Source organism: Microcebus murinus, chromosome 6 (genome assembly GCF_040939455.1).
Source record: "Microcebus murinus isolate Inina chromosome 6, M.murinus_Inina_mat1.0, whole genome shotgun sequence".
Classification (NCBI taxonomy): Eukaryota; Metazoa; Chordata; class Mammalia; order Primates; family Cheirogaleidae; genus Microcebus; species Microcebus murinus.
The window spans coordinates 89,152,471-89,176,609 of record NC_134109.1 but is presented as its reverse complement, the minus strand read 5'-3'; the positions used below and the strand labels follow the sequence as shown (position 1 = coordinate 89,176,609).

The 24,139-nt window shown below is 39.5% G+C and overlaps 1 protein-coding gene across 1 annotated transcript in view; it reads right to left on the bottom strand.

Moving 5' to 3' along the window:
- Positions 1-24,139, bottom strand: part of SCG3 (secretogranin III) — a 37,136-nt gene that overhangs the window by 6,479 nt on the left and 6,518 nt on the right. The window contains exons 5-10 of the mRNA XM_012763475.3: positions 23,462-23,604; positions 21,949-22,098; positions 18,864-19,041; positions 15,252-15,368; positions 10,506-10,589; positions 8,577-8,714 (exon numbers count right to left, since the gene is read on the bottom strand). Coding sequence (XP_012618929.1) covers positions 8,577-8,714; positions 10,506-10,589; positions 15,252-15,368; positions 18,864-19,041; positions 21,949-22,098; positions 23,462-23,604 — 810 coding nt within the window. The remainder of the gene's footprint in view (positions 1-8,576; positions 8,715-10,505; positions 10,590-15,251; positions 15,369-18,863; positions 19,042-21,948; positions 22,099-23,461; positions 23,605-24,139) is intronic.

Sequence of the window (24,139 nt, the reverse complement as noted above, 5' to 3'; positions counted from 1 at the left end):
GCTGAAGCCTGCTCATTAACACATCAGACATTGGCTTCTTTCCTTTCCCTGTCTCATGTACCTGGCCCCCGCAGTGGTGCTTCCTGGGGTCACCTCCCAATTAAACTACTTCAAATCCTTCCTCTCCTAGGGTCTGCTTTGGAGGGAACCTGACAGAGGACAGTTGGAAATAGAGGTCTCATCATTACCTTGTTAGGTTGCTTTTTGCTAAGGAAAGAATTACTCTAGCACTCTGGGAGGCTGAGGTGGGTAGATCGTTTGGGCTCAGGAGTTCGAGACCAGCCTGAGCAAGAGCAAGACCTCATCTCTACTAAAAATAGAAAGAAATTAGCTGGATAACTAAAAATATATAGAAAAAATGAGCCGGGCATGGTGGCGCATGCCTGTAGTCCCAGCTACTCGGGAGGCTGAGGCAGAAGGATTGCTTGAACCCAGGAGTTTGAGGTTGCTGTGAGCTAGGCTGACACCACAGCACTCTAGCCCAGGCAACAGAGTGAGACTATGTCTCAAAAAAAAAAAAAAAAAAAGAAAAGAAAAAGGAACGAATTACCTATAAAAATGGTGTGGGATTTTAAAAATATGAAATGTATGAAAAGCAAATATATTCACTATATTGACATTATCAACCCACAACAAAGAATGAGTTTACTATAGCTTACAGAAAACTGGGCTACAGTCCATTAAGAGACTAGTGTCTTATGGGTCATACCATATATGATAAAGACAGTCTCTCTGATTTTAAATGGAACACCCATCACCCTCATCCTCCTTGCCTGCTTTATTTTTATCCAAAAGAAGGTGTTTACTTATCACCTTCTACTATATTATATAATTTGTTTATTAAGTTTATTGTCTTCCTCCTTTAGAAATATCTTGCTTGCTGATGTACCTTCATGCCTAGAACTAGAACTGACACATAGTAGACCCTCAATAAATACTTATCGAACAAGTAAATGGATGAAGGCTTCCTATATAGAAGCTAAATTGTAATTAGAAATATGCTCAGTGAGCACGGAATCCAAAGTATGGAAAAGTATTTTTTCAAAAAAGCATACATGGCATAGATTTCTCTCTTTTTTAAATGAAAATGAATTGCTTATTGGAAAGACTTGAAATTTAATGGTACTGACTCCAAATGATATGTAAAACAATTTAAAGCACAAATGTGGTAGACATACTATAGCCACATGTCATTTATTCTTCACAGAATTCTATGAAATAAGTATCATTGTTCCCATTGTCTTTTTCTTTCCTTTTTTTTTTTTTTTAAAACCACATGCCTGGTGGCAGGTAAACATTGTTCCCATTTCACTTATGAAGAAACTGAGGCTCAGAGAGGTTAAGTGACACATTCAAGGAGACACAGCTAAGTAAGGGTCAGAGCCTGGTTTTGTTCTTTTTTTTTTTTTTTGAGACAGAGTCTCGCTTTGTTGTCCAGGCTAGAGTGAGTGCCATGGCGTCAGCCTAGCTCACAGCAACCTCAAACTCCTGGGCCCAAGCGATCCTTCTGCCTCAGCCTCCCAAGTGGCTGGGACTACAGGCATGAGCCACCATGCCCAGCTAATTTTTTATATATATATCAGTTGGCCAATTAATTTCTTTCTATTTATAGTAGAGACGGGGTCTCGCTCTTACTCAGGCTGGTTTTGAACTCCTGACCTTGAGCAATCCGCCCGCCTCGGCCTCCCAAGAGCTAGGATTACAGGCGTGAGCCACCGCGCCCGGCCCAGAGCCTGGTTTTGAACCAGAATGAATCTGGAGCCTCTAGTAACTGGAGCTGGGTCAAATTCACCTTTTAAACTAGAGGAACTTAGTGTCTGTTGTTATCAAACTGGCAAACAAGGCAAATGCTTGTTAACCTTCATTTCACATTAAAATCACTTAGCTAAATTTTAAAAAGCCCAATGCCCAGGTCACTCCTCAGACCAATTAAATCAGAATATCTGGACATAGGGACTGAGCATCAGTATTTTTTAGTGATCCTGAGGTGATTCCCATGTGCAACAAAGTTTGGGAACCATTGCCACCACTATTGAGAGCTCCACGAGGCTACAGCAGCACTGGGAACAATGGGAACAGCAGCAGGTGTTCCTCTGCGCTTGGAGAGAAGCAGCTCGTTCCTATTTACTTTTCTCTAGAGCTGTAAAGCTAATCTTTTGTTTACACGTGTGCACCGAAAACCTATGAGTCTACTTTGGAAAGCTGGACTATTTTTTCCCTAATTTATTTCAGCTTCCTTTGGAAAAAAATAGCTCATGGCTGAAGTAAGAGAGCACAAAAGCCTTAAAACATATGCCGAGGCAGATGGGAAGACAGCCAGAGTCAAGATGCAGCCCTGTTTTTCTGGCTGTTCTGCTTTGCTACACTGCAAGGGAAATATCCTTTTTTATGCATATATTTGTCCTGACCCTAATATGCTGTTCTGACCACCCTCCTCCCATTCCCCTGCAACAAAAGTGTACAAATCAATAGCATTAACCTATTGCATACCAGATATACTAAAGATATTAAATATTCTAAGAATATTTATCAAAATTAAATTTGATATAATGCTTAAAATTATTGTCAAGACTACATGATTACAGTTTTGAACTGCAGAAAGCAAAGCAACTGATACTGGCATTGTAGACACCGGCATGGGCCACAGAGCCGTTCAAGAATTTCTGTATAATGATGCCATTTCACACGCCTCTAAGATGCAGCATGGAATACTGGAATAGCACTGGATTGAGAGTCAGGGGACGTGGATTCAAGGCCCAGCTTGGTCACTCTTTGGCCATGAGATCTTGAGCAAGTTACTTCTTCCGGGCCTTGTTTTACTAATTTGTAAATTAAAGGGTGAATTCTAAAAACGAGATTCATGGTTTGCATATATGGGAAGAAATTCTCCTTTGCTATTCTTGAAAAACCCATGTCTTCCATGCCTGTGCTTAGCTTCCGGCCCACTCGCTGACTCTCAGGGGAGAAGAGTGAACTCACTATTTTTGGGTATTTCCAAGAATGCCTTGGGACTTGAATGGGAGCATAAATTTTCTTCTCTTATGTTGCTTAACAAATAAGAGCATCCACATGAGTTAGGTAATTTATTATCAATATCTTAATGAAACAGGCTAACCTTTTCTGGCTCCTGTAAAAAAGATAGGAGAATGATAGGATATTTAGGTGAAAGTTATCTTAGAGATCTCCTTTTTCAACCTAACTTCATTATCTAGCCATAAACTTGACAAATGAGTCAATTTTCTGGCATTGGAATAAGTTTATGGGTGTTATAATGTTTATCTCATCCTTTGGACAATTTTAGAAAAAGACGTTTAGTGACTCACAGAACAGACGTGAATGAGTAAACATCCAACTGGCAAAAAAGCCACACTTAGATAATGGAATAATTTTTCAGCAGAGACAGGATGATTAAAAAGAAAAACAATAATAAAAAAAAAGATAATGGAATAGTTTTAAAGTAGTTTTATTGAGCCTCTAGAGAGCAATTTACTTGAAAAATTAAACAAACTTATAGATTTGGTTGGAATTAGAACAAATTGTATTTTATTGGCATGTCTCTAAATTTAGGAATATTATGGAATCATTCAAAGAAATGCACCAATTAGAAATCAACATTTTAAAATATTATTCTGAATGTGAATCCCTATAGAAAGCAGTAATTTAAATAGTCTAAACTCTATGCAAAGGTGAACATGTCATTTTTCATCATTGGTAATTAAATTGGGTATTTTTAAAATATGAAGCCTGAAATGAGATGCATATAGACATACTTTGTAGATTGAAGAGTGCTATAAACATAGGGTATCAATACATGAAAGACATACAAAAAAGAAAAAAAGAATAAAACAAAAAAAAAAACATAGGGTAATATTACTATTACTGTTGTTACTATTATTCCTATTTATATTCCTCACAGGCCCCAGCACATGCTAGGCATGGTTAATAAATATTTGCTGTAAGTAGATGAGGCCATCACCTCACATTGCAAGACAAAAATAAACTCTCAACAGACATGCCTGCCAGTGGGTCCTGCTTATAATTATTTCCTTAAGTGGTGTTAGCTGGGCCATTACCTCATCCCCTGTTCTACTCTGTAATGTTCTCCAACTTTCTCTCCTGGAGGGATCACATTCTACACACGCCTGGCTCATCAGTAAGTAGGATGTGCCTGTGCATATGTGGCCTGTGTTGTGCTTGGCTACACGGGAGTTAAGAACTATTTTCAGTCGTTTCAAAGCTTGCTTGAGTCCTCAAAGGCAGGCATGGGCTCTTCTTTTCCTTCCGTTGCTGCTTCCTGAGCATAGTGCCAGACATGTCATGCCATTGGAATAAATGTTTATTGCTGAATAATGTCCCAGGAAACCCAGTCAACCCTGCCTGGGCAAGGTGTGGTGGCTCATGCCTATAATCCCAGTATTTTGGGAGGCTGAGATGGGAGGATCTCTTGAGGCCAGGAGTTTGAGACCAGCCTGGGCAACATAGTAAGACCCCATAAATACAAAAGTTAGCCGGGCATGGTGGCATGCACCTGTAATCCCAGCTACTTGGGAGGCTAAGGTGGGAGGATCCCTTGAGCCCAGGAGTTCCAGGCTGCAGTGGGCTAAGGTCCATGCCACTGCTCTCCAGCCTGGGTGACAAAGTGAGACTCTGTCTCAAAAAAATAAAAATAAAAACCCTACAACCCTGCCTTCACCCACAAAGTTTTCTACCTAGAGACAATGGGTGTTTCCTCACTGAGTTTTATAAAAACACAGCCCTTGAAAAAAGTACAATAAAGTAACTATGAATACAAAGATCTATGTCTTAGTACGCCCTTTTGGAGATTAATTCATTTTTTTCCCATAAATGTCTGTCCTTCGTTTAAGCTCAGTTTTGTTTTTTTTTTCTAAACTGTATTAGAATCAGTTTTCCTTACCCCAGAGTAATGGGATCGGGGGTAAAATGAATAAATTACATCTCTAAATAACAGGGGAGGGGGATCAGTTTTAACCCCAAATTCCTACCCTGTCCCGGATGTTTCAGGAGATCCATCACAAAGAATAACACTAAATAGATAGAGTTTTACTCTTCTCTCTGCCCATTACTATCTGATGGAAATCCTAATGAAAAGTGAAAACCACACTTATCATTAGTCTCCAAACACTCACACCCTAAACAGGCAATAAAGGGGCTACCAAGAATTACCTCCTTCATATTCCTTTTTCACATAATGTTTCTTAAAAGAAACAGAGACCTGTTAGCACCCATTCCTATAGATCTTTGCACAGCTATGCAACAATATAACGTGTTGTTTTAAGCACTGAGCATGCTGCCCCCGCAAGTCAAAGGACCTGGCCCATGGCTTGGTATGTTCTGGGGAAACACCATCACTGCATGTGGGTTGCTTCCAGAGGGGGTGCTTGAGGCATGCTGGGTTTCTCTTGCAGTGAGCTGTTGTGTTCTGTGCTGCCAACTCCTCGTTCTCTGTCTTCAGGCCACAGGCCACTCTTTCCCTGGTTAACTATTTTCAGAAAGTTTACCACTCATCCTACGCTTCACATTCATTAGGACAAAACAAAACAAAACAAAAAACCCCACAAATAACGAGTGTTGGCAAGAATGTGGAGAAATTGGAACATTTGTGCACTACTGGTAGAAATTTAAAATGGTGCAGCTGCTATAGAAAAACAGTATGGTGGTTCCTCAAAAAATTAAAAATAGAATTACCAAATGCTTCAGTAATTCTACTTCTGGATATATACACAAAAGAATTGAAAGCAGGATATCAGAGAGATATTTGTATGCCTTATGTTCATAGCAGCATTATTTATAATAGCCAAAATGTGGAAGCAACCCAAGTGTCCATAGACAAATGAATGGATAAACAAAATATGGTATATACATACAATGGAGTATTAGCCTTAGAAAGGAAGGAAATTGTGACACTTGCTACAACATGGATGAACATTAAGGATATTATGCTAAGTGAAATAAGCTAGTCACCAAGGACAAATACAATACTATATGATTCCACTTATATGGGTTCCCTAGAGTAGTCAAATTCATAGAGATAGAAAGTAGAATGGTGATTGCCAGGGACTAGGGGGAAGAGGAATAGAAAATTATTATTTAATAGGTAAAGAGTTTTGGTATTTTATTTTTGCCCAGGATAGGGGGACAGGGTCTTAATTTGTCACCCAGGCTGGAGTACAGTGGCATGATCATAGTTCACTACAACCTCAAGCTCCTAGGCTGAAGGGATCCTCCTGCCTCAGCCTCCTGAGAGCTGGGACTACAGGCAAACAGCACTATGCCCAGCTAATTTTTCTATATTTTGTAGAGACAAGGTTTCACTATTGCCCAGGCTGGTCTCAAACTCTCCTGGGGTTCAAGTGATCCTCCCGCCCTGGCCTCCCAGAGTGCAAGGATTATAGGCATGAACCACCAGCCCAGAGTTTCAGTTTTTCAAGATGAAAAGAGTTGGATGGTGGTGATGGTAACACAACAATGTGAATGTACTTAGTGCACCCAAACTGTACGTTTAAAAACAGTTAAGATGGTAAATTTTATATTATGCGTATTTTACCATGATTTCAAAAAGAAGATATTAAAAAAATAGTACACCATCCATCCAGAGTGGACCTACGGTTGAGTGGAACAGCATGATGGGTCTACAGGATCCCCAAACATGGTACATATATCACCAGTTCTACCTTCCCTTGCTCATGACAAATATTATTAATTGATAATTCCAATACTCTTTCCTCCTGAGTCCAGTTACAACATCATAACCTTTCTCAACACAGGCTACTACCAAACAATTGGAGTCGATACGTCAGCTATGCCAGTGTAGGAGAAAACTGTGATGTTCTATGAGATCCATGCTAGAGAAAAATCCAAACAATAAAAACTTCGCAGAATGGGCAAAATCAACATGGACTTGATATATTAAGGAAAAAATTCTTTTTTAGCCCTATCCCACAAAAGTCCCAATAGCTAAAATTGAAGCAGCGTCAGTCACTGCTATCACCCCTCACTTGAACCCATATAACCCAGGTTCCGATCTCTAATTATATGAGTATTTTCTACGCAAAGGAACCAGAACTCCTGGAAGGGGAATTGATTTCAAGTCTTGGGAAAGGAAAATCCAGAGTGGATCTAGAATATCCTGTTGTTGCCAGGAAGGAAAGATTATCTGCTAAAAGGACAAGAGAGAAAGTTAGGGAGCTCCTACTGCCCCAGCTATGCCAATTTAAACATAAAAGCATCATCCTCATCAACAGGAACAACTTCAACACGTGGAAAAAGTTAATGTAAAGTATTAACAAAGGGTAGTAGTAATATAAAAGGGAAATATTTTGTCATTTTTTTGCTATTCTTGAGTTTCAAGATATTCAATGCACAGCTGGTTTGTTTCTTTTCCACTTCATATACAGACATTGTTAAGCATGGGTCTATTATCAAGTATGAATATGAACCTGTTTCTATTTGTGTAAGTAAGCAGGAGGGACTGGGTGGGGAAACTTTAAGTGGGCCAAGCAGCCTCTTCAAAATTAAGAGCTATGCCATGAACAAGATCAGCCCTTGTGGTCTCATATCATATCATGACAAGGAATAAACAAAGTTCATCCATTCATTGCCACTGATGGTTATATATAATAACCAATGAAAAGCACCCCTTCTCCTCCAAGAGAGCACTGATCCACTCCCTCAGCCCCCAGGAAATAATCCCTGTGGATGAATTTACCAATGAGATACTGATAAGACAAGTAAGCTTCCAATTATTAATACATCAAAGAGGTCAATATATCATAATGACAGAAAAGTAAGGTAGGTTCAAGCCATCTAGTCACAAATTCTGGTAAAGATACTAAGTTTCAATAAATGAATATCTACTTGAGACCTAGGGATGTAAACTTTTCACATGTAACTAGCACAATTTTGTAACAAAAGGGGCTTGAACTACTGAACCATATAATATAGCCAGATCCCACATTCTGACCTGAAATCAAAGGGTTAACAATTTAGAACTTACAGATTCATTGACATTGAGTTTCTTTTTCTTTGGGTGTCTGGTGAAGTTTCTAAAATCCTAGGAAGATGTAAATCTTATATTGTGTAGATATATCTAGGCTATTTAAGGAAATTTGATATATGTAGTTGCAATCACTGGTTAAATAATTCAAGAAATTTGCTTTGTTAAATCCATAATTTTTTATGACCTTGTCGAATAAGTAGTATGTGACCATTTAGAGTATTAAATAAGTTTAAAGAACTATTGCTCAATAAATTCTTAAGATTATAAATTATACATTAAACAACACAAAAATGGTCATAAATATTCTTCCCCAAGCACAAAAGTCCATTGGACACTAAAGATCCTCAAAATATAAAATGAATTTGCCATCCCAGGAGACTTAAGACCATTAAAAAAGATTACTCTTCAAATCAAGGTACTCCATGCTGAATCTCTTCTATACAGATCATGCTAATTTCTCAGATTTGGTGGGGCTTGCTCTTTGGATCACCCTACCTTGAGTAGTGAAAGCTTTTGCTTCACCAATTGCATTGCTAACTTAGAGCTGTCAAATTTGTACCTTTTGGTTCATCTGTCTTTCCTCCTGGGTTGGAGTTATCATCTTTTGTAGAATCCTTCAGGGTTCCATATTCCTTTTCCATCTTAGCAGCTTCTTCCTTGGTACTGTCTGTTTCTTCATGACTCTTTTCTGATGGTGCTGTAATCAGATTATACATTGTTGTTATAACCTTATTTCCTATCTATTAATTAATTCCTGATGTAGAAATAAACTTTATTGAAAAGGTACAGTTTGAGGTCAGATCAGTGTTTTGAGCTGGAAGGATTCTTAGTGATTAGCTCTAGTCCAACCCTCTACCCATACTACACAGAAGAGGAAACTGAGGCCCAGAGAGGGGAAAGATGTGTCTAAAGTCAACACTGAGTTCAAAGAAGAGCTGGGCCAACCCTCAGCTTTCTGGATTCTGATTAGCATTCTTTTTCTTCTGTCACACCACGCCTAGAGCATTAGAGCGTGGTAGTCTATTAGTAACAGCCTATTAGCACCTAAGGATTTGGGGCTATGGCAAGATTTCTTTCCTTCTGCCCCTTTCTTCACACTCCCTTAACCCTGGTAACTCTAAATGCAAAGAAGAGGCATGGACACTTGCTGACAATTGTAATGCATCCCTGCAGCCAATAAAATATTTGGAATCTCAAGCAGTCTAACCTTTTCAATGAATTTTTTCTCTCTGAGACCAGGTCTCACTGTCACCCAGGCTGGAGTGCAGTGGTGTGATCACAGCTCACTGTAGCCTCCAATTCCTGGGCTCAAGTGATCCTCCCACCTCAGCCTTCTTAGTAGCACACTACAGGTGTGCATCACCTGGCTAATTTTTAAAATTTTTTCTAGAGATGGGGTCTTGCTATATTGCCCAAGTTGGTCTTGAACTCCTGGCCTCCAGTGATCCTCCCGCCTCAGCCTTCCAAAGTGCTGGGATTACAGGAATGAGCCACTGTACCTAGCCTATGTTTTGTTTTGTTTTTTTAATTATAGAAAAACAGGAAAGAAGAAAGAAAGAAATCAGTTATTGTTTCACGTAAAACATCTACTGTGCCGTGGTATATATAGAGATGCATGGTGTTTTTTTTCATAGTTGTGGTATGAGACTTTGAAGAACGAAGAAATTTTGTTCTTTGCTTTTGTCATTAATATAATTATGGAAGGATGTTTGCAGGTTATTAAAAACTACTTGAAAACATATTTTAAAAGGGCATGTATATCACGAAGAATATATACATTATTTATGTGATAGGGACAAAAAATTAAAGTATAAGAATTTGCAACTTGTAATCTTTTCTCTTTTTGCTCTACCCTCCTCCTTGAAAGAGGCTCCTTTGCACAGCTCAATTCCATGGTGTTTGCTGTGCTGGGCAGGGTGATAAGTAGAGATGCCACGAGAAGGGAGGGGTGGGTGCTGATAAATCACACTATACCCGGGCACAGAACATCCCAGAAGAGAGAGAAGGCCTGGGAGGGGAAGCAGAAAGCAGGGGGAATGGGGTAGACAGATGACCAGGGACAATAGTCTGGAGAAGTGATGACCTAGGGAGAGAAGAAGATATCTAAAGGAGAATTTTAGAAAAAGTTGCTCAGTTCGTGATGTAGCCCTTTCCTTTTGACCTAAGACTCTTAGCTACGTCCTAAGGCTCTTCTGTAAAAGCCTACATTACTTTTCAATGTTTTCTGGCAGTTAGATTTCTGTACTATGACTGGCCACAAAATAGACAATGTTACATCTATTTAATCCTATGTGGGATTTCAGATTTTAAAAATTTTTTGAAATCTGTAACTCTTGATTAATGTTTATTGAAGTTCATTATTTACCACTCAAAAGGGTTATTCTTCTCAAAGCTAAAAAAAAAAAATTAGTAAGTAATCATGTTGACTGATGAGGAGCTAAAAATAAATAAATAAATACATTTAAAAAATTAGTTAAATGAATCATACCTGGGAAAAGCTTACTTTTGTTGTCAGTAGCATTTTTTTCTAGTTTGTTTTTGGTCTGAAGAGCAATCATTTCGTCCAAGTTTTCTGAAGGAAGGAGGGAAAGAAGTATTAATTTGATTCCCTGAGAAATAATATCAAACGTTTACTAAATACATTTAAATCTCACCAGAAACATCATAATAGCAATTGCAAAATATTAACACTGCTGGTAAGATGCTTTGACCTGGATTTTATCTCTCAGAATCATACACTCTCTCTCAGGATAGAAAGGCATGTAATTTGAGATCCTCGAGTTCAGACTCCTACTCAGCTAACTGCAGAAGTCCCTTTTACATCTCAGTGGTCACTGCAGGAACAATTCCAGGGTTTGGTCTTGGAATGGACACCTGTAGTTTTGACCTACTCAACACCATGTAGAAAGTGCACCTCCATTTCCCTTTGAGAAACCCAGCCCTCTCTCTCTCTATCACTCTTAGAACACGTGACTCCAATGGTGGCCGTAACGCAAGCCTAACCAATCAGGGTCTTCCATGAACCTGGGCTCTAGTGATTGGCTTAAAGGGGAGCTCACGGTTCAATCCAGGTCAGTGAGACTCAATGCTAGGACTATTGGTAGAAAGAGGCTCACTTCCCACTGGGAGTGATGTATTGTGAGGATGCGAGATTGGGGCTATCTCTCTATTTTGTTCCCACAAGGTGCAGCCTGTCTGGAATGAATCAGGGTACAGAAGGATAGAATTGTGAGATGGGTAGAGATCAACTCCTTACACTATTGGTGGAATTCATAAACCACCTGTTGGCTGGGCGTGGTGGCTCATACCTGTAATCCTAGCACTCTGGGAGGCTGAGGTGGGCGGATTGCTCAAGGTCAGGAGTTCAAAACCAGCCTGAGCAAGAGCGAGACCCCCATTTCTATTTTTTAAAAAGTTAAAAATAAATAAATAATAAACTACCTGTAGACTTTTTAGTTACATGAGGCAATAAATTCCCTTTTTGCTTAAGCCAAACAGTTGGATTTCTATTATTCAGGGCCCTTGCTAATTCATGAGGGAGCCAGTTCTACTATTAGGTAGTCTTAAGGGTGAGAATGTCCCTACTCATGTTAAGCTGCACTCTGTACCCTTGTCTTTGTTCTAATTCTGCTCTTTGGAGTAACATCACATAAGTGTTACTAGACAGGAGTCTAGACTGTGATTTCCTCAAGGTAGACAATAAATTAGAATCTAGACTCTTTGTACTCGGTTAGTCAACCAGTCACCTATCTTCTTTGAAATAATGACCATAGCTGGCAACCTTTGTAATCACCACGTTCTGTGGAGACCAGAACAGAAAGGCAGGTCACTGCTTGCCACTGGCTCAGGTGGGGGGAGGGGAGGCCAGTCAAGCCTCTTCACCTGTGCTGCCCTGAGCTTCAGGGGGTCTGAGGGTGGATCTCCATGGCAACAGCAGTCAAAGCCAATGTACTTATACATAAAAATTCTTAAAAATATAACTCACATTCTTTTTTTTGAGACAGAGTCTCACTTTGTTGCCCAGGCTAGAGTGAGTGAGGTGGCGTCAGCTTAGCTCACAGCAACCTCAAACTCCTGGGCTCAAGCGATCCTCCTGCCTCAGCCTGCTGAGTAGCTGGGACTACAGGCATGTGCCACCATGCCCGGCTGATTTTTTCTCTATATATTAGTTGGCCAATTAATTTCTTTCTATTTATAGTAGAGACGGGGTCTTGCTCTTGCTCAGGCTGGTTTGGAACTCCTGACCTCAAGTGATCTGCCCGCCTCGGCCTCCCAGAGTGCTAGAATTACAGGCGTGGGCCACCGCGCCTGGCCATAACTCACATTCTGCTTGAAAAAGTGATATATACTGGATAAAATTAAGAAAACAGAAAATTATTTTTTAAAAAATCACACTTATTATGTCCAGAGATATTTTGGTATATTTCCTTCTAGCTTTATTTCTTTCTCTCTCTCTATATATATATACACATATCCATTTTTCAGCACCAAAATTGATGTTATATTCTAAATGGCTTTAAGCATTCAACATTTTATCATAAACATTTCTCCTTGTCACTAGTCTATATAAACAATATTTATATTATATATATAATTGTATATATAACAAACATATATAATTATTTTAATAACACAAACATTTAAAATAAAATTTAAATAATCATAAGAAAAAATAATTTGTCTTAGATAATCTTCTTTTCTGGAATATACAGCCTATTTTCAAAATTTTACTGATATAAACCAATGTTGTCCAACAGAACTTTCTGCAATGATGGACATACTCAATTCTGTGCTGTGCAATATTGTAGCTACTGGCTACATGCAGCAAGTGAGCACTTTATTTATTTATCTTTCTTTCTTTCTTTTTTTGAGACAGAGTCTCACTCTGTTGCTCGGGCTAGAGTGCAGTGGCATTAGCCCAGCTCACAGCAACCTCAAACTCCTGGGCTCAAGCGATCCTCCTGCCTCAGCCTCCGGAGTAGCTGGGATTACAGGCATGCGCCACCATGCCCAGGTAATTTTTTTTAATATATATTTTTAGTTGTCTAATTTCTTTCTATTTTTAGTAGAGATGGGGTCTCGCTCTTGCTCAGGCTGGTCTCGAACTCCTGACCTCAAACGATCTACCCGCCTTGGCCTCTCAGTGTGCTAGGATCACAGGCGTGAGCCACCACGCCCGGCCAAGTGAGCACTTTAAATGTGCCTAGGGCAATGGAGAAACTAGATATTAAATTTTATTTAATTTAACAATTTGTATTTTGTGGCTACCACATTGGACAGCAGAGCTATGAATGGTAGTGGGAGTATCTGCCTTGCACATAGCCTTTGTGGCATCTCTCACTCATTTCCAAGGAATAAATGACTAAGTGTGGAATTTCTGAGTCACTGGGTATTGATACAAAACAGCTATTTATCTGAAACATCTTTGATGTACTGTTAAAGGAATAAAGTAAGCCACATTTTTGTTATGAAGCGCTGTGTGTAATATAAGCCTGTATTTTGTTAAATAAGATAAATGAAAGAAATGACATCATAGGTATGCACACACACACGTAGAGGAAAACATCTGGAAGATGTCAATATTGTGAGTGATTTTCACTTCTTTTTAAACACCTTTTTGCATTGAATGATTTTTTTAAAATAAATATGCTCTTTTATAATCAGAAAAAGCAGTAAAACTATTTTCATGTAGAAAAAAATAGGGCTTATACAGAGCAGTTCTGGATTACTCGACCTTATGAGATTCCTCTTCTAGTTAATTCTCCGTCCCCTATCAGAGCAAGGGGCTGGGAGGGCATGTTGCCCAAAATATATTGAAGCTGAATGGCATTCGTTGATTAAATAAATGAAACAGGAAAACAAGAGGCTTTAAAAAAAAAAAACAACTGAGGATTTGCAATGTGTCTAATGCAACTTGAGAAACTAGATTTTGTTTTACTTAATATTAATTAATTTAAAAAATAACCTACATGCAAAATCAAAGAATGTCTAAGTTTATATATAAAGTTCAAGGAATAGGGGTTCGCAAACTTTTTCTGTAAAGAGCCAGGATAGTGATTATTTTTGGCTCGCTGTAGGCCGTACATAGTCTCCATTGCAACTACTCAACTCTGCTGTTGTAGAATGAAAGCAGCTACAGACAACACTGAAACAAATGAGCATGACTGAATTCCAATAAAACTTAATTTGTAAACATTGGAATTTCAATTTTATATAATTTTCATGTGCCATTAAATGCTATTCTTCTTTTGATTTCTTTTTCCCAATCATTTAAAATGTAAAAGCCATTCTTAGCTTACATGCTCCACAAAAATAGGTGATGGACCAGATATGGTCTATGGGCAGTAGACTGGTCTACTGGTCTATGGGACCAGATATGGGCAGTAGTTTACCAGCCCTTTTATTGATAAGAAAGTCCTTCATTTAATCTAATTTTGTTTTATTTTATTTATTTTTGAGACAGAGTCTAGCTCTGTTGCCTAGGCTAGAGTCCAGTGGAATCATCGTAGCTCACTGCAAACTCCAATGCCTGGGCCCAAGCGATCCTCCTGCCTCAGCCTCCCGAGTACCTGAGACTATAGGTGTGCCACTACACCTGGCTAATTTTAAAGACATGATCTTGCTATGTTGCTCAGGCTGGCCTTGAACTCCTGGCCTCAAATGATCCTCCCACCTCAGCCTTCCAAAGTGTTAGGTTTATAAGCGTGAGCCATCGTGCCTGGCCTCAAAGTCCTTCATCTTATAGATGCAGAAACTGAGGCCCAGCAAGGAACAGTGCCTTCCCTGACATGACAGAGTGGGTCCATGGCAGAGCTGGGACCAGGAGTCAGGACATCTGATGCTCAGGCTAGTGCTCTTTCCTCCTAGCCACCCACAGACCTCCAGGAGAAAATCATGATTCTTAGTCCCAACCTTCCAAACACAATAGAAAAAAACATTAGTGAGTCAAATTTTAATAAAATTGTCTCCATGGAGATTATTAGAAAATGCTAATAAAACAAAATATAAGTGTGAAATGTTTTTACTCAAGCCAGATCTATAACAATAAAAAGTTGAAAATCTTTGGTTTATTTTATTTGTATGCATTATCAAACAGGGAAATACTGGTTACCCAGATGATTTGGACAGTTTGGGGATAAATTATCAAACTAGTGAGGTAATTATCACCAAGTTCCTAACTTACTTTGAACAATGAAAACTACCATAGTAAAAACAAACCAGATAGGATTCTTACCAAGGTAGGAAACACCTTCTTCTGGAGATATTGTGCCGTACTTAACCATCATCTTCACGAAGTCAATCAGCGTTTTCATGATAGTAATCAGTGTTTCTTTCTCTTTTGCCTCTTTTTCTAAATAAAAGAACAAAATAATTTAAAGAAAACTAGTGGAGTATAGCTTCATTTTTTAATGTCAATTTATGAAGTAGAACATCTTATTGAAATATTTCTCCCTACATTTATACCTAAGACATTCATTCATTCATTCATTCATTCATTCATTCATTCATTCATTCATTTATGAGACCAGGTCTTGCTTTGTTGCCCAGGCTAGAATGCAGTGGCACCACTACAGCCTTGAACTCCTTCAGCAATCTTCCTGACTCAGCCTCTTGAGTCACTGGGTCTTCAGGTACATGCCACCATGTCCAGCCGATCTTTATTTTATTTTATTTTATTTTATTTTATTTTATTTTATTTTATTTTATTTTATTTTTTTAGAGATGATGTCTTGCTATGTTGCCCCGGCTGGTCTTGAGCTTCTGGGCTCAAGCAATCCTCCCACTTCAGCCTCCTAAGTTGCTGGGGTAACAGGTGTGAGCCATGGCACCCTGCTAAAATCATATATATTTAATTTACAAAAAATCTAAGACTTGATTGGAAATACAGGGCAATGTATAGCTATACCAAACATTTTCAGAAATGGGCAATTATAACTTCTCCAACGGGGTTTAAGTTAATCTAAAGTCTTTTACGAATAGAGTAGATGATGAAGAGATAATTTTCAACCTGAGATAACATGAACCCAAAAGGAAGGGTAGAAGATTGACAACCCAACAACTTTTTTCTACTCAGGCGGTAAGTCTTTGAGGGCAAGAACAATCTGCATTTATTAATGAAGCTTAATTTTCTGAGTTGAAAATAAGAACACATGTATAACACATGTATGTTTTTATTTTTTAAATGAAAGCTTTAGTTTTTTTAATAGTAGCATATATTACTTTTTAACCTTTATTTCATTTGAAAGAATATATATAGAGAGTAAAAAGATTGCAGTAGTTCAGAAGTAAATAAAAGTGAAAAGTAACATTCTCTTCCTCACCCCACACCCCTTACCCCCTATAGGTAACCACTATTAACAATTTCTTGGGAACCCTTTGTATTTGACATACTGTTCTGCATCTTGATGGAACAGAATGGCTAATTTGATGCCATAGTAGCTCAGTAAATACATTAGTTCTCAAATCAGAACAAATCTATTTCCATTTTTGAAGAAAAGAAAAACAAAGATACTAGAGGGGAACCAATTTTCCCTATTCTTTTAGCTGCCATGAAGGATTTTCTCTAAATACTCCTAGCCTTTCCCCTAACCCTTTCATTCTCCCTGCATATGTAGATGGTAGGCAATATCCTACACTTCTCAATGGATGGGGATTTGGAATCTCTTTTCTTTCCACTTGCCTGGAATGGTAGATGGCAAAAACCAGAGGTACTTGTCTGCTCTGCAGACTCAAGCCATCCCTGGGATTGGCTTCCGAGATCTAGACCGAGGAGCAGGGAGTGAGCAAGCCCAGTGTTGTCTCTCACACGAAGCTACATTCTACATCTCAGTGCTCATCAGTAACAGAGATAATATATTGTTTTTCTACCTGCTTTATTATTTCTCTATTGGTTCAGACCATGGGTGATAAAGACAGGTACTAGCAAAGACCTCGGTGTTAAGTATTTACATTAAAATTCTAGAAAAATAAAGGCAAGAAGGATTGGGGTGACGGAGACTGAAACATGAAAACAAATAAAGACTAGCTCGTACAGTAGAATTTTCAAAATGCCATCAAAGTCACAGGTTGGGAGGGAGGAAAAGTGGGAGAAGAGGTAGGGGCAGAGATCCTGGAAAAGAACTGGTAAATAAAAACTTCAGCCATCACATTATTTTCTCAAGGTCACATCTGTATGAGTACTTGGCATCATGCTGGTGCTCTTCACTGATGAGAAGTGACTCACCAGGATGACAGAGGTTCTGAGCTGGGCATCTGCCAGCCCATGGGGCAAGATGGCTCAGAATGGACCCTCAAGTTGTACAAGCCCTGCGGACACCAGCAGAGGGGCCGGTGCCATCTGGCCAATGTCTGAAATTGAAGCACAGAGGATGTTCTCCAGAAATGAAAGCTTACTTTAAGGTCACTTCTTGGGAGTGGGAGGAAAATAGATTACAACTAGAAATCTTTATATAGATGTTCAATCTGGGGCCGAATCTTTGAACAGGGAAAAGGAAAAGTCATTAAGGCAGTACAGGACATCTGTTTGAACAATAACAGCATAAATATTGTACATTTATTATCTTTTTTGCAGAATTAACCAACAATAATCATGAACTGAAATCCTCAGTTAACTCCCGTGCTCATAGGAGCAAAGAGATCAGGACACATTAAAGACTTTGTTTTTTAGAATTAAACAAATAATTTCCCAAGTGTGTGGGGCTCCTGGCCTCCTCGTTTAGTCTAATGCTCTTGATTGTAATTCATTTGAAGGCTGAAACTGAAACTGTCTATAAAGCAATTTCTCAAACAATTTAAAAAAGGATGACTTAGGTTCCACAAACTGTTCCCATTAAGAGAGAAAAATGAGTAGAGCCTTTTAAATGAAGATTCAATGCAAATGGCAGGATTTCCTTCCTGTTTTTTGCATGATTGTTTTTACCACAACAAGGATGCACCTAGAAGACATATGCTAAACAAATCAACCAGGCACAGAAAGACAAGTACTGTACGATCTCCCTTATACGTGGAATCTAAAATAGTCAAATTCACAGCAGCAGAGAGCAGAATGGTGGTTGCCAAAGGATAGGGCGAGGGAAAAGGGGGAGATGTTGGTCAAAATGTACAAAGTGTCAGTTATGCAAGATGAATACATTAGCATGGTGACTGTAGTTAACAGTACTGTACTACATATTCGAAATTTGCTAAGAGGATAGATCTTAAGCGTTCTCATCACAAAAAAAAAAGGAAAGAAAGAAAAAAAGGAAGAAAAAATGGTAACCATGTGAGGTGATGGATATGTTAATTAGCTTGACTGTGGTCATCATTTCACAATATGTACATATATCAAAAACATCGATTGTACTCCTTAAGTATATGCAATTTTTATTTGCCAATTATACTACAACAAAGCTGGGGGGGAAAAAAAGAGTTGCGATAAGAACTGAGGCTGAACTGGGTCAGCGCAGGGACACTGATTCATCTCTATATCTGCGCAAGGCCCTTCCTGGCACCTGTACGTAGCACATGTTCAATAGCTGTTTGTTGAACAAATAAATGAACCCTCTGCTAACAAGAAGATTAAATTATCTAGAAACTCCACCTTTCCTGATTACCCTTTCCTAAATATTTCCATGACTAGTATTTCTCTTTCAAAAACAAAAATCTCAGTGTGGAATGCTCTGCCTAAAAAAAAAAAAAATAAAAATAAAAACAAAAACAAAAATCAATGTGACCTGTTTTTCCCCAAGCCGACAGTGTATGTCATTGAGGATTGCATCTAGAAATTGAAAACAGGAAGAAAACCCCACCCAAACATTTCCTAGAGTTACTATTTCTGTTCCACATGGTCAGAAAACACAGTGGTTACCTGAATCGATACTTTTCAGTAATGCGTAGAAGTTTGGGAAATACTGGAGTTCCTCAAAGTTGTCTTCACTGTAGGTTTTAGTTCTCCTTTCCAGGCCATTTGTCAAGGTTAAAGTGTTGGATACTGTTTCATCGTTTTCTCCATTAGTAAAACCATCTTGAATTGCTGCCACTGGAGTCTGCAGTGAGGAAAAAAAAAATCAATAAAAAATAAGCATTTCGTTACAACTAATGAAACTCCAGCTAAATTCTTTCCTCTGTTTTGCCCTTGAATGTGAAGTGCCAGAATCCCTCCTCCTTTGCAAGATCCTGCAGGTTCAAACCTATTTCTAGGCATGCATACTCTAATCATATGGAAAGGTCATTGGGGCTTAGAAAAAGATGCCTGAAGACCTTGGCTCCTGCTCAGGGGAAAATAGACAGGGAATTTCTAGGTTCCTGTTCTGGCCAAGTTCACCTCCATAAGTTCTCGTAAGTCTCTCACAGAACCTACCAAGAGGGATGGTGCCAGGACACAGGAAAGCCTGTCATAATGTCTGACACCAGCAGAGAAGTCACACTTGGGAATTTCTGGGTGACATTTCAAGGGCTGTCTGGATAGATGGATGCACAAGATCTTTTCTTCTAGACATCATCTTTGTTCAGTGTTCCCCATCTGAGTGAGTGGTCCATTCTCCACTGAGTGAACTACATAGAAATCTCAAAGCCTTTCTTCCCTCTTTTTCTTCCTTTTCCCCCATTTAATCCATTAGTAGCATTGTTGACCCTATATTCAAAATTTATCCCAAATTTGTATATTTCTCTCTCTACTATCTCACTCCAGTCTCTACTATCCCCTTCACCTCTCATATTCCAACTGGTACACCGTCCAGCTTAAATATATTCCCAACACCACATCTTTTACATCGTAGCCAGTGTTATCTTTTTAACAATCTAATCATGTAACGCCTTTGCTTGAAATCCTTCAGTATTTTCCCATGGCTCTTACAATAAAGATCTGAACCATCCATGGCTCATGGGCTCTGCATGGTCTGGCCTGGGTCCATCTCCCCAGTCTCTTCTCTCTTTGTTCTCTCTGTGCCAGCCACACTGTCCTTGTTTCAGTTGCTTGGATACTCCACACATCCTATTCTACGTGCTGCCTCTCGTGTTCACAAGTTAACTCCTATTTGACCTTCAGTTCCAAGCTCAAGTTACTTCCTCGGGGAAGTGTTCCCTGAGCCTAAGTCCAGGACAGGATTCTTTTTTATGGGGTCTCATAGAACTGTGTTTCTTTCCTTAGAGCACTTAATGCAGTTGTCATGAAAATACATGACCATTTAAAGAGCACCTACATCTTCCACTAGACCTTAAGCTTCATAGGAACAGGGATTATATTTTTTTTAAATGAGCACAGTATTCCCAGCACTTAGTGTACAGTTGGTATTCAATAAATATTTGTGGAAATATCATTTCCTTTGCATTTCATGCACATTGGTGCATTCAGAGAACATGAGTAAACAGATCAAGCATACAGACGTGTTAGAGATGGATAAATGGGGGCGTATAACAGGAGTGAGGGAGTATGAAAATAGCTGAGTCAGTTTTAGTTCAAACCAGTGAAAATGAGAGTTGCTTGAGTGAAAGTCATGAGTTCTTTGATAAAGCTAGAGAGTTTTTTAGAGTAGATGAATCTTCAAAAGCTGTTTAAAAAGATGGCAACTGGTGGGGATTGGAAGTGGGGAGAGCAAAGGAGAGTTTTTAGGCTATCGGGTAAAAAATGCAGACCCAGTTCCTATTTTCTAGTCTCTTTAAAACAGAATATGCTGATGTAGCACCTCTTGTATTTTCCTGGATAGAGCTGGAACCCATTCTACTAAGTGAAGTGTCTCAAGAATGGAAAAACAAGCACCACATGTACTCACCAGCAAACTGGTATTAACGGATCAACACCTCAGTGGACATATAGAAATAACATTTATTGGGTGTCAGGCAGGTGGGAGGGGGGAGGAGGGGATGGATATATACAAACACAATGAGTGAGATGTGCAACGTTTGGGGGATGGTCACGCATGAAGCTCTGACTTGAGTGGGGAGGGGGGAATGGGCAATATACGTAACCTTAACATTTGTACCCCCATAATATGCTGAAATAAAAAAAAAACAGAATATGCCTATAGACTCTTGCTTTGTATTTGAGACAGGATGTTGGAGGAGATGAGGATCCATGGGCCCAGGTGCTCTGGTGAAGAAAATCAAAGGAGAAGTGAGGAGCATGATACCCTCCTAGGGTCAGCTTCATCTAGAGTGTTAAGAGAATTTAAGGTGAAGAGAAAGGTTTCCTTGGTTGATGCTAAGGAAAAGATAAAGAGGTGTGGAGTACGGAAAGGGAAGGAAGGAAAGAATGACCAGTCTGGGTGAAGGGTGAAAGGCACCTAAACCAACGAGAAGGGGAAGGAGCAGGAGAAGAGTGCAGCCTGGAACAGACAGGCAGCAGCTGGCAGCTAGCACTGGGGAATGCAAAAGCTGGGGTGGCAGAGGATCAGATCAACCCACTTCTTTTTGTGGGTTTGGGGCCAGATGATGACATCTAGTGGGAACAGATGTTGGATACCAAAAGAGCTATGAGATATTTGCTTCCAGTACACTGGAACTGTACAAATAGTTGTTATCGTGTGATGTTATTATTTCATATAATATTATATATTATTTTACTCTGTGGTATTAGATACAACCTTTACTATATAATAGAATGTAACATTTAATCTTTTAGTTATTTTCAAAGTAGAGTTCATTTATGTCTTTTAACTTATTGGTATTTTATGAATATAGTTGTTTCTGGTAGAGATGAAGTCTTGCTATGTTGGCCAGGCTGGTGTTGAACTCCTGACCTCAAGTGACCCTCCTGCCTCAGCCTCCCAAAGTGCTGGTCTCACAGACGGGAGCCACAGTGCTCAGCCTTAACCAGGCTAAAAATGCCACATGCCCCAAATATTTTTTGGTACAAGGTAAGGTATTAATTACATGCAGATACAAGTATATACACACACGCACGCATATTCATGTACATGAATATACACACATACACAACATACATATGTACATACCACTTTCTCTGGTATTTTTCCAGCCTGATTTTCAGTCCTGCTTGTGGGTTTGCTGGGATCCAGCTCATAATTGTTGGCTTCCTTCGAGATTAATTTTTGTAAAACCTCTGCTACTTCATCTTCCAGTGTGTGTGCCTGACTTTCTGTGATCTGTTAGAAAGAAGCAAAGCATATAACAGCTATTCCCAGCCTTCTGACTTAAAACAAAAAATCAGGACTAAACTCTGTAGTTGAACATCTATTTTTAAAACAGGAACCTTCCGAACAGTCTTTCAGACAGCCCTGGCTTATGCCTCCACTGTGTGCTGGCTGTTTTAGTGACTGCCCCGCACTCCTGGAAGGGTCTCTGGGCCCAAGGTCAGTCCTGCCTGCTGAGACCCAAGGAACACTTATTTTGAGAAACACCCCGGGAGTTGCTCCTCCATCGCTTCAGTCTCCAGTAACCTTTGAAACGCCACAATATTGGCATTTTAGTAAATCCTGTCAGGGCTGCTCAGGGCTGAGGAGCAAAGCTGAGGCGGATTCAGATGGGACTGCTTAGAGCAGGTGTCCTCAAACTACAGCCTGCGGGCCACATGTGGGTGTTTTTGCCTGTTTGTTTTTTTTTACTTCAAAATAAGAAATGTGCAGTATGCATAAGAATTTGTTCATAGTTTTTTTTTTTTTTTTTTTTTTTTTTTGAGACAGAGTCTCGCTTTGTTGCCCAGGCTAGAGTGAGTGCCGTGGCGTCAGCCTAGCTCACAGCAACCTCAAACTACTGGGCTCAAGGGATCCTCCTGCCTCAGCCTCCCAAGTAGCTGGGACTACAGGCATGTGCCACCATGCCCGGCTAATTTTTTGTATATATTAGTTGGCCAATTAATTTCTTTCTATTTATAGTAGAGACGGGGTCTCGCTCTTGCTCAGGCTGGTTTCGAACTCCTGACCTCGAGCAATCCGCCCGCCTCGGCCTCCCAGAGAGCTAGGATTACAGGCGTGAGCCACCGCGCCCGGCCCATAGTTTTTTTTTTTTTTTTTTTTTTTTAACTATAGTCCGGCCCTCCAACGTTCTGAGGGACAGTGAACTGGCCCCCTGTTTAAAAAGTTTGAGGACCCCTGGCTTAGAGGTTCTCTCATACACAATGCATGCCTTTGCTCATGTTATTTCCTTTTTGTCACACACATGCCTCTTATCTCTGCTGGTTATATCCTAACCATCCTCCTAAGCTCACTTCAAACACCTCTTCCTCTGAAGCCTTCCCTCACTGCCAGTTGGCTATAAGCTCTTCTCTGGCACACTGAACTGCTCTGCGGTTCTTAAGCAGCTTGCATTATGGGCGTGTGTGCACTTGTCTAGTTCTTCTGACAGACCATAAACTCCTGGGGGAAAAGAATTATTCCTCACTTGTCCTTGAAACCTGTGGTGACTAGAATAAAGTAGATGCATTATAAACACCTGAATCAAGTGGCTTGGCTTCTTGGCATGCCCCAAACCGTGCTAAGAATTTGATTTAGTCTCATGCATATGACTTACGAGGCCAAGATTCAGCAGTTTAGAAACAATCTTGTCAAACACTCCTCTGTCATTTTCCTCATAAATCCTGGCAGCAATTTTATGGACAATGTCTTCAGCAGTTAAAGGAGTTCCATCTAGTTGATGAAGGCCGTCTGGATCATCTAGACAGAAATAACCACAATTCCAAACCATGGTGATCCCAGAACTACTTTGCATATCATATTATATTTATAATCTATATTTTGCTTTGGTACCCTCAGATAGGTTTGAGATCACTTATGGTGGTGCTTGGTCTACATAAACTCCTGGTTTATCATAAAATTGGTCTTCAAGTTAACAAGCTAGGATAATAATAGAAATTCTGAAAGCTTTTATGTGGCTACAGGAGGAAGGAAGAGCTGAAGAAAACACAAAAGGGCTTTCCATTTATTATTATCACTAATAATGCAAACAATATGCTACTTTTTAGTTACATAGTATACCATATTTATATAGTATGTCATATTATTCAAATCACCCTTCTATATATTATGTAATATGATATCCCATTTCCATACAAGGAGTAAGACTGTCAGGTAATATTCCCACATGTGCTCCCTTTGCAGACAAATTCCTTGGGGTAGGGGTGGAGAAACCTACCTCCCACCCAGAATCAGAGAGTGTGAGGATTCTGATGATTTGATGACTTACCTGGAA